Source organism: Pangasianodon hypophthalmus, chromosome 8, assembly GCF_027358585.1.
Source record: "Pangasianodon hypophthalmus isolate fPanHyp1 chromosome 8, fPanHyp1.pri, whole genome shotgun sequence".
NCBI classification, from domain to species: Eukaryota; Metazoa; Chordata; class Actinopteri; order Siluriformes; family Pangasiidae; genus Pangasianodon; species Pangasianodon hypophthalmus.
This window is the reverse complement of record NC_069717.1, coordinates 4,934,065-4,948,486: the sequence shown is the minus strand read 5'-3', so window position 1 is coordinate 4,948,486 and position 14,422 is coordinate 4,934,065. Positions and strand designations below refer to the sequence as shown.

Here is a 14,422-nt window from a genome sequence, read left to right as displayed (position 1 = left end):
GACAGCTGAAGAATACCAGATGATGTTTTTCCAATCTTCAACTGTCCATTTTTGTTGACCCTGTACCCACTTTATCCTCAGATTCTTGTTCTTGGCTGATAAGAGTGGCATCCGATGTGTTCTTCTGCTGTTGCAGCTCATCTGCATCAAGATTCGACATGTTGCGTGTTCTGAGATGCTTTCCTGCTCACCATGTTTGTAAAGAGTAGTTGTTTGAGTTACTGTAGCTTTCCTCTAAGATCAAACTGATCTGGTTCGTTCTCCTCTGACTTTTCTCATTAGTAGTGTATTTCCACCTGCAGACCTGCCTCTCACTGGATGATTTATTTTTTATTTTTTTATTTTTTTTTGCACCATTCTGTGTAAAGTCTCGAGACTGCTGTGTGTGAAAATCCCAGACCAGCAGTTTCTGAAATACTCAACCCAGCCTGTCTGGTACCAATAACATGCCCAGGTCAAAGTCACTCAGATCACATTTTTCCCCATTGTGATGTTTGAACATTGACCTGTATCTGCATGATTTTATGCATTGCACTGCTGCCACATGACTGGCTGACTGGATAACCGCATAAATGTTCAGCTGTACAGGCATTAACTAATAAATTTAATGGTAATTGTAGTTGGATAATATTTTATATTACATTTACTGTTAAAAAAAAAAAAAAGTAAATCACAACCCTGTATAACCTTTGACCACAGCACTGCCAAATGCAGACACGGCCACACAACTGCTAACTGACCACTGCTGAAATAGAAAGTCATTTACATTATTTATGATGACATCTGCACCATGCAGACGTTATGTCTGTCGAACCAGCATAGATAATTTGATAAAGTGACGTCATAACTTGCACCTGAGCTGCAGAACAATGCCTGGTATTGTTTACCTAGTGCAGATATAATGTTACCTTTGCTCACCAATAAAATCGTCCTGCATTTTGCTGCCTTGCTTGGCAGGTCACGGAGAAGGACAACAGCCTGCATGTCATGTGACCTGCAACCAATTTTGTGTAAATGCCTGTCTGGCAATAAGCACAGCACTACATAATGCTCCTATGAAATCTCCTTGTATCTTAAGAGCTCCTTTGTAATTGCATCAATGTGCACTTTGAGAGAACGGGACTAGCTATTTCAGAAGTGCTAAAAAAAAGATAGCTAACCTTAGCGAGGCAGCTGCAATGTCACGAGGACTACTCAGGCCTAAACTTGGAGTCCAAAACGTGGAAGCACAAGCATAGGAGGCTCTCTGCTTGTATAAGGGCAAAGTGGCAGATTACATCAGGACTAGCATTCCAGACATGTAGCAGTGTAGCACGTGGCCTTCTAGGTGGCAAGTGGATTTTTAATGGAGTCACCCATAAGAGTGTAATACAGCTCCCTCACACTGACCAAGCTTGATCTGTGTCTGAGAAACACGTTGGAGTAGAATATGGCCTGCCCTGTGACCCTGTGAGTTTAAAAAATTAGCTTTTCAGGTTATTTAAGGTTGTTAGTTTAACCCTTATATCAAAAAGTCACTGATAAAACCTGGAGTAATAAATGTTTTAGCAAACAAAGCTGCTCGTTTCTATGTTTGAATTAGATTCTGCCTCACTTGTACGTTGCTTATTAGCGTATACGCCACTATAAAGCATCAATATAGCTAACTGTTAATTAAAACTAGTTGGGGACCAAATGAAATTATGTCATTTATAGCTGCTACAACAGGAACTAACTTGTTTCATGGACATTCAGTAATATTTAACGTAACTGTAAGTGGATAAAAAAGTGTATCTTTCATTCATAAACAACAAATTGCAATCGTTGGCCAATTGCTGTGGCATATGAGGAGCACGTCCCACTTTAAGATGTGCTGGAATAGCAAAATAATCAGTTAATCATTAGTGGTATAGGGTTTGCAAGGAAGAACTTCTAGCCAACTGTAGGTGGAGTTTGTCAGAATATGCGTGTGGAAACAAAAAGAGCTCTTATATGGTTGTAGTTCTTCAAAACCCATCAGGAAAAGGTTTCTCCACTATTTAAATGTTTGTAGAAAAAGTTCGCTCTAGAGATTAGTGCTTCACCACTGAAGAGTCGACTAGACATGTTTACACCAGATGTTTCTATAGTTGCATTTTTTATATATATATTTATTCATTTTGGACCTTATTTACAGAAAGATCACTGAGAGGTTTTTTTTTTTTTTGACGTACTGAGATAAAGTGTAGGGAAGATGGTGGAAGTGATCTTATAGTTCAGCAGCAGCAGAAAAAAAACAATGTATTATTTATAATTATGGCAGTAGCAGTAGAAAGAGAAGAGATATTAGATCCTAGTTTCCATGCTTCACTGGAAATTTATCTTAAAGGACTCAAAGCTGAACAGATTCCCAAACATCACTGTTTCATCATCATTAGCTTTGGAGCTTTAATTGTGCAAATCAACCCTCAACCCCTGGATACACATAATTCAGAAATCAGATCACTTCACACCTTCAAAGTGACATATGGAAGAATGAGTCAAGGCTCAGAGGTCAAACATGGACACATGCATTAGTTTTATTTTTTATCATAACCCGTAAATAAATACATCAAGTATGTTTCATCTAAGAAAAAAATCAGCAAGCACAAAAATGTGCTGATTTACCATTTTTGAGTTGATCAAATGAATATGATATTCATAGAAAGGACAGACTCAGTTTAGTTTAATAATAAGTTCTTTTTGGTATGTGAACACATTAGTATTTTTAATGATAGCTATGTTTTGGACTAGCTTGTTCCACGGTCGGGAATATTAAAGGTTTTTTGCTGACAGAAGCTATGGGAACCTTTTTCACCCAACCTCACACTTGCAAATTTGTAACCATTTGTACAATTCAATTCATACAAAAAGTTACAAAGGGTAAATTTGTACACATTTTTCCACAGATCAGGTTCTTTTTCTCTTCTCAAACCTTTATTTTGGGTTTTTGCGTGATATGTTGTCAAAGGCCAAGACACTCCAGTCATACATATTATGTTCTGTGATTACAGCTATCATGAAAAGACCCCTTTTCAACCCCCTTTTCCATATTCTGGACTCTGTAATAGCACCTGGTGCATTAGTCATTAGTGACAAGTTTTTTCCATTAAATTTTCTGGTAAGGCCAATATGTGAGGTTTCTGGTACTGAGACTCTGTGAGTTCATTACACTGCAAAATTGAAAAGATATGTTGAATAAAGGAAAGGTTATCTAATATTTCCCATTATGAGATTATAACAAATATAAGACCATTAATCCTGTTTCAATACATATGTACTCATTTTATTTGCTTCTTTTTAGAAATATACACTTGAAATAAGCATTCTGCCCATTGAATAAGCAAATTGTAAGCTTTAAAAAAAGCATTATATCTAGAAATAGGCTTAATAATCTTATATTTGGTTAAAAACAATTTAATATAGAGAAATATTAGTTGAATTTGCTTATATTCAAGATATTTTTATTTACTAACCTATCTTTTTTGCAGTGTATATGTTTAACAGTCTCCACTTTTCTTTACTTGGTTAAGTGAGAGCAGTGTTTTGGAGAACAAAATTGCATTACTTGAATAAAGATTTTTATACCTGAACTAATATTGTGTTAAAGTACACCTACTCAGAGTCACCATATGTTTAAGGTCATTGCATGTGTTATTCTGTATTTTATACTGTGTACAGTGTCTACTTTTGCTTATTTTCATGTGTTAGAGACAATTAAGAGAGATTAAGAAAGGGGAATCAATTGCTTGAGACCATCATTGTGATTGACAGCTTGTGTGTGTGTGTGTGTGTGTATGTAAGCTTTGTACAGAGAGATAAGATTTCAGTCTCTTGCTAACAATTTCTATCAATCATACTCTAGACTTCTTAACCTACTCATACACTTGTTCTTTATCACAGAATACCTACACATTTAGATTTGCTCTCTGCTGGAATATCTGTAGTTTTTTTCATATCTGTAGTTTTTCTTGGCCCGTACTGTATGGGTCCATTATGTATGAGTACATTTAGAGTGCAGTACGGCCAAATATATTTACTTTTTAAATTGAGGGTGCATTTAATTGAATATGGTTTTCATTACGCTATCTCACTGACCAGCTGTTGTGGTTCTCGCCATTAGAGACCTTATAAATCAGTGGCATGGTTACGTGTGATTCATGGTATTGCTTCATCGTGTCATTCATTTTTAGTGGCTTCAAATTTCGAATCCCGTCCAACTTCTGGGAACCCGTGGCTTTCCTTTTGAAATTCAATTCTAGATAAACAGAGCCAGTCATTTGAAAGTAATCCTAACTGGTTTAGGATTCATTTCTTTATTCCGTAAATTAAAGTCAATATAAAAATAGACAGGGCTGTGTTTGTTGTTATAGTTATACCAACTTTTATAAATGTCGTGTTTTTTTAATTAAGCATTATTCAATACTATGTGTACTACGTAAAATAAAGAAAAATATAGAAAGTTCAATCCAACATCATTGAAATGGCAAATGTCCAACACTGATTTAGAATTAAAATAGCATTTTTTTAAATTTTATATGCATCTCAGTCAATTTTAAGTCTTTAAACTCCCTGACCAAAGGAGTAAAAATTACCTTGTATGGTAAAAATATATAAATAAATAGAGTACAGTTACAGAAGTTGACAAGAAGGTCTTTTTATAGACTACAGTGATGCACTGCGTTGGAGTCAGTGATATGGGCCAAGTCGAACATGTACTTAGTGACTGTGTTGCACATGACCTGTGAGTCAGAGGCACACTAAAATGAATATTTATGGCTGACTGTGGCTCAGCGTGTCTGCAGGTCTGGTAACACAGTCACAGGATGCAAAGCATTTACTTAGTGTTAAGACTAATTAGTAGCGGTGGTACAGATCCGATACCTAGGATCCGTATCAGGCTGATATCAGCAATGAAATGGTGGATCGGATATAGAATTTTCAAATTTTTTTCTATTTTCTATAAAACTATTTTTGTTTTTTGGAACTGCAAATGTTTAATCTAAAGACACTCAAATGTATTTTTTAGGATTGATTTTTTTTATTATTATTATATTTGCAATATAAGTGATTTTTGTGTGAAAACTGTGGTTTTGTGTAAGTCATGTTACTAAACTATGTATTTTCCCCATATTTTTTTAAGTGCTTCAATAAAAAGAATCATTTTAAAGCTTAGTAGTTTTTCAAGAAAAGATATTGGATAGCTATCAATATCGGCTGATACTCAAGATTTCAGTATCAAAAAAGAGAAAGTGGTATAGTGATGGTTCTGCTAATTAGTGAGTTTTGACAGAAAAGTAATCCAGTAGTATACTAATTGCACGGCAGGTCAACACCCTGGTTTATTGACTGGTTGATTCTGTTATGCAGTGGTTCTCAACATGGGGTCCATGGACATGATTCATAACCAGAGTGTCCATGTTTTTGTTTTTGTTTGTTTTTTTTTTATTAATTTTGAAACAGTGGTGGAAATCATAACCTACCATTATCATTGAGCTTTTAGATTTATTAGTCTGTTGTACTAGTCATTTGAATTTAACGGGTTTAATCTACACTTCAATAACTCAAAAACAAGTAACCTGTAAATAATGTCAACTTGAATCTAATGTGTTCTTTTTGTGGAAATTTCATTGATAAAAGCTCTATAGCTCAAATAAATATCCAGAATATTATGGCATACATTTAAAAAAAGGGGGGGGGGGGGGGGGGGGGGGGGGGGGGGCACTTATATTTGAATAGTTAGAATGTGTTCATAAAATAAATCTGAAAGGGCCGGTGGAGTTTTCCACTGATGGATAGGATACATGGAAGATAGCACTCAACATACTGTATACATAAGAACAGAGTTTATTTAACATTTTTGGAAGGAGTCTCCGGTGCCAGTGCTTTGTAACAGTCAGGGGTAAAGCTGTAACTTTATTTTGAGACATGGGAAAGTCTTCAGGACAGAGGATTTTGCATTTTGTAGTGAGGGAACGACTGTTTATACAGTAGCTGCTATAATGTAAATGATAGCAGGAACTTACTTCCACAGCATTAAATGTACAGTAACTGTGTTTTTTTTTAAATTAATAAAAAAAAAGTAATCACAGGCAGATAGCTGTGGTGTAAGAGAGTACTGTTGTTTGAAAATGATCAACTTTGGGGTGATAACAGTAACTCTGCTTCACAGCACACCACCCCATCATTGATTACTTTACTAAAACAGCATGCCCCTTCATGTTTAATTCATTAACACTAGTTTGATGAACAGTGCCATACAGTGACTTAGAAAAAAATTTGCAAACCGCATAGCTTTAATCACATAATACTGCAAAATAAACAAAAAGACAACCTCAAATCAATATTTCATTTGCAAACCTAACCGGTTATGTCCTGTTTGTGTGTACGTGATTTCATCCACGTGATGAACAATGTGTAGTCATTGTGGAATGTGCTTTGGATTTCTTGCTACATGCCTTCCTTTTGTCCTTCCAGTTGCTGATACACAGTGAAATTTGGAAAAAGTATAATTTTCTTGGATTGTGTGTGCTAGAGAAAGTGAAAAAGACAGAATCCTTATTCTCAATCTTCAGTCTTCTCATCTGTTCATTTTCTAATGCTGATCAGATTTAGAGATCTAAAAGCAACACAACATATATACAAAATTGGAATAAAACGGTCAACACTACAGGTGTCATTCATTTTACGTGTTCAGATTAAGTCTTATAACAGTCAGATGAGATTGGATAAGACAGTGTACAATAGTGGAAAATACGACTGGTTGAGTTCTAACTGCTGAAGAGTATAGAAGTGAAAATCACATTGGATTAATGAAATTTATCACATTTTAATTAAGGTGTGTGTCATTGTGTATGGTCAATGTGTATGTGGTCACAGTGGCAGTGCATGTGTATAATAATCAGTATATAATAAAGGTCAGTATAAATTTCTGCACTTAATATTTACTTGTATGAAAAGACAGTGAATGACCTGCAAACCTGAGGTACCTGATATGTGTTATTTAAAACTTTTAAGAACTGAACTACAGCTCACTGGATATTTTTTTGTTTTTCTGACCATTCTGTGTAAACTCTAGAGACTGCTCTGTGTGAAAATCTCAGGAGATCAGCAGTTTATGAAATACTCAAACCATGATGTGGTCAAATTATTGTATTGGCTATGCCCAATGCTTGCTCTGATCGGTTTTCCCTTTTTTTCTCAGCTTCAAAATGGCTTGCTTTTCTCCCATAGACAGCTCTCTTTGATCTTCATATTGGTTTATCCTTTTTAACAACAATTGCAGTCTTCACAGATGAAACCCAGGCCTCAAATCAAGAGTAAACATTCAGAGCTATTCATTTTTTATACAGTCAATCTATCAGGGCAACAAGAAACACCTGTCAGTGAAATGTTCCAGTATTTTTGATCATTTGAAAAACGGGTGGGTTTAAACAAAAGGTGCCGTGTTCTAAGTTGTTTAATATTAAAAATATTAAATATCAGAAAATGAAAACTGAATCTCTGGTCTATCGTCTCATATTCATCTTTTGAGCTCAAAACCAGAAAGAACCCCTTGCTGTTCCAATACCTTTGGAGGGGAGTGTATATTTTTAACAATAAGTTTGTTTTTTGTGTACTTGGCACGGTGATTTTGTATAGTTGGCATAGTGACAGACAATACGTCTAGTCCTCAAAAGACTGTACTTGTAGTTTTCCACAAGGAACTCCCAAGTGTTGTTCATAGATCATTGTGTCATTGTATTGGAAAGAGCAGTGCATTAGTTTATGATTAACTGATCTTATGATGCTGTGTCCAGGATATGCATAAAGCCAAATAATTTGCAGTTTAACGCAGATTCTGTTGCACATGTATGCAAAATATATTAACTTTTAAATTAACAGCCTGAAGATTTGAATGAAAGACTATTAAATTAGTTGGAATCCATTAGATATGTTGTTAATCATATTATATAGTCAAGACACTTGAAAAACATGCCATTAGCTAGGTGTATGATTAACTCCTTAAGGAATAAAACATTTCTGAGCATGCTGTTATAGGAATATAGTGTTTTATTCCTCATATACCACAAAAATTTGCCAGTGAATACAATATTTCATTTATTACTGAACAACATGTTATACATTTTTATCCATTTATATTTACATTTACTGTTGTGGAACCTCGGTAAGAGGTTAGTTCCTGTTATCGCTAAGGGTTATATTTATTTGTAAAGTGTTGTAACCTGTTGATGTTTGTTTGTATCTGTTAATTATTGTTGTTGATCACTGAAGAGTTGCCACAGATACAAAAAGAATTTCCGAAAGGATAATAAACTAAACTAACTAATGTTATAGCAGCTATAAAGAGTTGTTCCCTCACCATCATCTCTTTTTTCTCTCTCGTGAAGTTACTGAGCAACCGGAAAGCATAAAGTCTTCTGTCCTGAAGACTTCTCTTTGTTGGAAAACTTATTGTTACAAACCTGAACCTCCTTCCATATATGTTAAATATCATACCATATCAATGATTAAATGGTTTTCTTTAATACATAGTACATTTTTTAAATCTGTTTGTTATTAGCCTGAAATGATGTAGCTCATCCAGCATACAGTTCCCTGTGAATGGACTGTTGCTATAGAAACAAATGAGTGCATTAATATAAACCTGTGGTTTGAATTAGTGGTACTGTCAGAGCTGCTGTTATAGAAAATTAATCAATTATGATCAGTTAGAATTAAGAATTGAAGAGCACTGTGATATAACCTTGTTTTATTGAATGATGCAGTGGTTACCTTGTTAACACTGATTCAATCACTCCAGCCCCAACATTAACAGAAAGATAACAGAAGACTGTGAAATGTTAACACCCTTCATGTTAGGCTGTGTTCAAGGGTGAAGAACGTGGGGGTCGGGGTTCCTTTAACTGCAACTGCAGCGCCATCTGCTAAAATAATAATAACAAAATGGTGAGTTTTGAGTTTATATGTCAGAGATAGTCTTTTTATATTTAATGTTTTATGTATGAGAGTCAAATGAAAACTTTATTTTTTTACTTCGCATTTTTTTATTGCAAATGGTGTCACAAATGCATATCACTATTTCATTTTTAATTAGCTTGTATGCCACCTTTGGCCTTTGTCACTCTGGAAAGTTTTTATCCTCTTAACAGGTTTTTGGATGCTCTCAATTATACATGTTCAAAGTTTTTATTTGACTCACCCTTTTATATTTTTTTCATATCGACATTTACCTATCACATTTGATGCTGGGATTTGTGGTTTATATGCAGTCACACAATGTTAAAGTCAACTAGTACAGTATCTGTGACTTGTCTAAACAAATCACAGTTTTGCAAGAGAGAATATCAGATGTTTTTTTTCCAAGAATCAAACTGAACTAAAATTACCAAAGTGATTCAGGTTCCACCAGTTCAGGCCAGGACTCACGTGCTGCTGGTACTGAACATGTACGCTCAAATACAGAGTGCCTGAAAGGGCCTTAAAGAATAAATATAAATAAATGAAAAAGAAAAAAAATTACATATTAAAAAGATTTTTGTCAAAAGGGAAAATTATCTTGTGCACATGCAATACTTTTCTGTTTTAACAAATAAATTGTAGCATGTGTGGGGTTTTTTTGGCAAAAGTTCACGTTGTTTTTTTTCTGAAAGAAAAGGACATGGCGTAATGTAAGTGCATGTGTACTATTTACTTTGTCGTTTTCTTTAAGAAAAAAAATCTCATGAAAAGGAAATTATTGCATGCGCATGAGATAATTTTGTTTTCTAGAATTTGTTTTTTGAAAGAAAAGGACATTGGGTAAAGTTTTGTGTAAAGTGTAAAGTTTTGTGTAAAGTATTGTGTAAAGTTTTTGGTAATTGTCACATACACATCGCTTATTGTCTCATGCATACCACTTACCATCTTGTGCACATCGCTTATTATCTCATGCATACCACTTACTATCTTGTTTTCTTTAAGATCTCTTGAAAACAGAAAATGATCACATGTGCGTGTTTCATTTTCATGCGATTTTTTTTTAAACGAGAAAGTAATTAAGATTTTTTTGTATCTGGTTGTTTTTGTTTGTTTATTTTCTAATTTTTTTTTGTTTGTTTGGTTGGTTGGGTTTTTTTTTTTGTTTGTTTGTTTGTTTGTTTTTTCAAAGATGCCTTTAGGGGCTCCGTAAGCATAAAGTAAAGTGTAAGGTTTTGTGTGAAGTATTGTGTAAAGTTTTTGGAAATTGTCACATACACACCACTTACTATCTCATGCACACCACTTACTATCTCATGCATACCACTTACTGTCTTGTTTTGTTTAAGGAAAAAATCTATTGAAAACAGAAAATGATCACGTGCGCCTTTCATGTGATTTTTTTTTCATGCAAGTAATTGAGATTTTTTTGTATCTATAGTTTTTTGTTTGTTTGTTTGTTTATTTGTTTGTTTGTTTGTTTGTTTGCTTGCAAAGCTCCGTACTCAAGTATAAGTTGCCGACATGAAAATCAAAATTCCAGCCCCCCAATGTAAGACGCTTTCCCGGGTGTTTGGCATCAATGCTGCAAAACTCGCGGTGTTTGTGCTCCATTTGGCCTTCCACAGTGATGTCTGCGTCCTCACGCGGGGAGGAGGAGGGAGGAGGAGGAGGGGGGATGCGGTGAAGGGGGGTGAACTCACAGTGACGTGCGCTACGACAGCAAACCCACTTAAAGCTGCGCGCGCCTGCGGACACGGCCAGAGACAGCAGGAGACAGAGCGAGGAGATCCAGCACCGCCTCTAGACACACACACAGCACCGTTACACCTGTTATTTCTGCAGTCGGACAGAATCTCAGAGGGGACGATGGTGTAGGCGAAGGCAGGTTTTTGTCCGCGTGCATTGCTGAATGTAATTCCTTTACACTGGCCGGTTGGTGAGCGCGCGAGCGGCGCCCGGTTTTTTCCGTCCCGACAGCCGCCTCCTCTTCGAGAGATACGTGCCGATGCGATTCTTCAGACTCACCTTCAAGTGTTTCGTGGATTGTTTTTGAAGGTGCCCTTTCAATTCGGTGATATTTTTTTCTTTCATTTTTCGCGCGATCCTCTTCCACATCTTATTTACGCTTATTTCTGCGGACGAATTTTTTGACAAACACCTCCCTAAGAAGCCTGACTGAGAAAAAAAAACGATTCAAAACAAGAAATATGGCTCTGTTTTAAATAATAACAATCCTGACTTGATATAAAAGCCAGCCTTTAGACAGAGAAAAGGCAGAGGAGCAGATCCTGTTAACCCTTTAACAGGTTTTAGCAGAGAGAAGAAGAACACAAGGACATTGTGGTGTCAATAAAGCAAACTGACTCGAGCCACTAATAAAAAGGAACAAAGAGATTTGGGATTATTTCCAATCCCAGAGGCACTGACTCATTTTATTATTATTTTTTTTTTCGGATTTTCCTTTTTTTTTTTTTTTGTCCCCGTCTCGTTAGGGCTCTGTGAGTGTGTGAGAGAGTGAGTGTGTGTGCGTGTGTGTTTAGGATGGAGAAGAGTGAGAAGAGCGCGCTCGGCGCGGACTGCTGTGTGGAGGACCTGGGGACGGACTGCTGCGGGGTGGCGATGGCGGAGGAGAAGAAAGGCCACCTCATTCCCAACGGGAACCACCAGGCCGCCAACGGCGCTCTGATCAGCGCCAGCGGCGAGAAGAAGCGCGTGCAGCCGGAGAGAGAGACATGGACCCGGCAGATGGACTTCATCATGTCCTGCGTGGGCTTCGCCGTCGGTCTGGGGAACGTGTGGCGCTTCCCTTACCTCTGCTACAAAAATGGTGGAGGTGAGTATTAAAAAAAAAAAAAAAAAAAAAATCAATACATTTCACTGAAGCGTAATATCCCAGCCTACGTCACGTCCTGTCAGGGGAATCCTCTTACGTGAGGTTCATTCATGCCTGAAGACAGTTTAGGACATGTGGTGTCTCCTCAGTCCTGCACCTTCAGTCCTTCTGTGCTTCTGTGCATTTCCAGTTTTAACCTCATGAAGGCCTGATGACTTGAGTCAGGTGTTTAGAGCAGAGAGATCTCCAGCTGCCCTTTTACTTCCACTTCACTTTCCAGCTGTCATTTAATCTGCTGTGCAAAACAGGTGTAAAGCCAACGTTTATGCAGAAAACCCAAGTCCAAGATTAAGCTGCTGGTGTTAGTGTTAGCTAGTGCGAGCATTCGTTTATCGTATCAGTTGATCTAAACCACACACAGCAACTTTCTAAGTAAAGGATGCATACCAAATGTGCGAGTGCACCAGCCCAGTGACGAGACATGATACAATACAGGGCTTCCCTTTCACAAAATCTAGACACATGACACATCCAAAGATGCCTTGAGAAAGCCGTTTCATTAACTGTGTAGATGAACAGTTCCCAATCGTGGTCCTGGACTACACCTTGGGCTTCACATGTTCCCTTCTCTAACACACCTGATCCAACTCCAGGGACCAGGGTAGAGCCTGTCACACCCTTTAGACTCCCAGAAAAAAAGGTACTAATGCCTAAAATGAGCCATTCCTTGTCACTGGGGTGGCATCTACAAGGGTGCACCTTTTGCACATGTATCTTTTACTTGGAAAGGTGTGTATAGATGTGTAAAGCTTTACTCGAAAAGTAATCACGGTCCAATTATGTACCTTCAGTCTTTTTTAAAGGTACGGTATATACCTGTTTCCAGATGAAATACACATATCATAGGTACAGATAAGGGTACCACAGCATCAAGGAAAGGTATCAATTAGTACCTTTTTTCACCATAGCCACATTCAGGTATAATATTTTGGCATAGTATTTCATACACTCCTAGAATAGGCTTTCTTTAAAGGTGGTGTGCATAGTTAAAAGATCTTACCTTCCTACTTGGGACCCACTTTGATAGGGAAACTCTGTGGTAAGAATTTACATACAGTACAACCTAGGTTTCCTAGAACGGCAAAACCTTAAGGGTTCTAGGCTTAACCTTTTATTTATTTGGACATGGTGCCAAAATTGGCCCAGTTCCAATTTGATCTAAAACACAATCAACAATTAAAAAAAAAAAAAAATATATATATATATATATATATATATATATATATATATATATATATCAGCCTAAAAATCTTCTCTTGACGTGTCATCTACTATAATTTATTACTATACTATACTATACTATACTATACATCTACGATAATTCAGTGCATAGTAACTGCATTGAAAAGTGAAACATCATCACAGAAATGTTGTATAATTACTAGAGTGAGGAATGTGAGTCAGGGCCTGCTGATGAGTTTAAGGTGTTAATGGCTGATCAGTAATTACATCAAAAAAAAATTGGCCAATCAGTTATTACATCAAGGCTGCTGATGTGTTTAAGGAGTTAATGACTAATCAATAATGCCATCAAGGCTTCACATTATGGATGAAATGATAACAAAAACATATTTGTGCGTAGTCTGTTGGGAATCAACAGTGCTAATCCTGTTATTCATGTAAGTCTGTTAGTTCGTAGCTAGATAAGCAGTATAAACATCGGCCTGTTAGGGGTTACAATAAAGGACATTATAGAAGCCAAAGGTTTTGTATGGAAATTTTTCACACAAAGCAGAGTTTTTAAAAGCACATCTAAAGATAATTTACTGTTTTAGACTTTCCTGAAAGACGCATCTATAAACCTGAACCTGAATAATAGACTTAATATATAAAGTTTCAAACGTATCAAATGTTTATTGGATAAAATTAGATTTTTTTGATATCTTATATTCATTGATTTTTTTTTTCCCCTCTGTGTAAAAATGGCATCCATATCATGTTCCTCATTGCCCGGTTTACTTTTACTTAATCAGTAGAGTTTTGTTTCGCTGTGTACATCCTAAAGGAGAGATGCGCATTAGCTACATCAGTTTATGCCACAATCCTGTCGAATTCTCAAATCTGATTTATTAGTTTCAAATGATAGGTTTATATTAATGCGCTCCTTCTAATTTGTTATTGTTTCTATAGTAACTCATTTACAGGGACTTGTATGGCAGATGCTCAACATAATCTATGGCTAATAATAAATGAATAAAAAACTTGTTATTTAACAAAAAAAAAAGACAACATATAATCGTTGATTCAGTGAAACCTTCTGTAAGTTGATGTTTATTTGATATTTATGGAAGGAGTCTCCAGTGTCAGCGTTTTGTAAGTTTTCTGCTACGGGAAAATCTTCAGGATGGGGGAGTTGACACGTTGCAGCTTCTCAGTAACATGACAAGCTGTGTTTCTGTTTTTGTCTTATTAACTTCAAGAGAGAGAAAAGAAAAAGTCTAGCGACTGTTTATAGCTGCTGTAACGTAAGTGATAACAGGAACTAACTTCGCTTTTTAATGTCATATAACAGTAAATGTAACTATAAGTGCTTAGAAAGAATGTGTCACTAAGTAATCTCATTCATTGAAC

General features: G+C 36.3%; 1 protein-coding gene across 3 annotated transcripts in view; it reads left to right on the top strand.

Annotated features, from left to right (window-relative positions):
- The first annotated feature begins 10,694 nt into the window (after positions 1-10,694).
- slc6a8 (solute carrier family 6 member 8) overlaps positions 10,695-14,422 on the top strand; it is a 44,039-nt gene continuing 40,311 nt past the window's right edge. The window contains exon 1 of one of the 3 annotated variants that reach the window (XM_026928168.3): positions 10,695-11,791. In XM_026928168.3, coding sequence (XP_026783969.2) covers positions 11,500-11,791 — 292 coding nt within the window. In that variant the 5' untranslated portion in view covers positions 10,695-11,499. The remainder of the gene's footprint in view (positions 11,792-14,422) is intronic. The other 2 variants (XM_026928167.3, XM_053235918.1) reach the window with 2 other exon arrangements.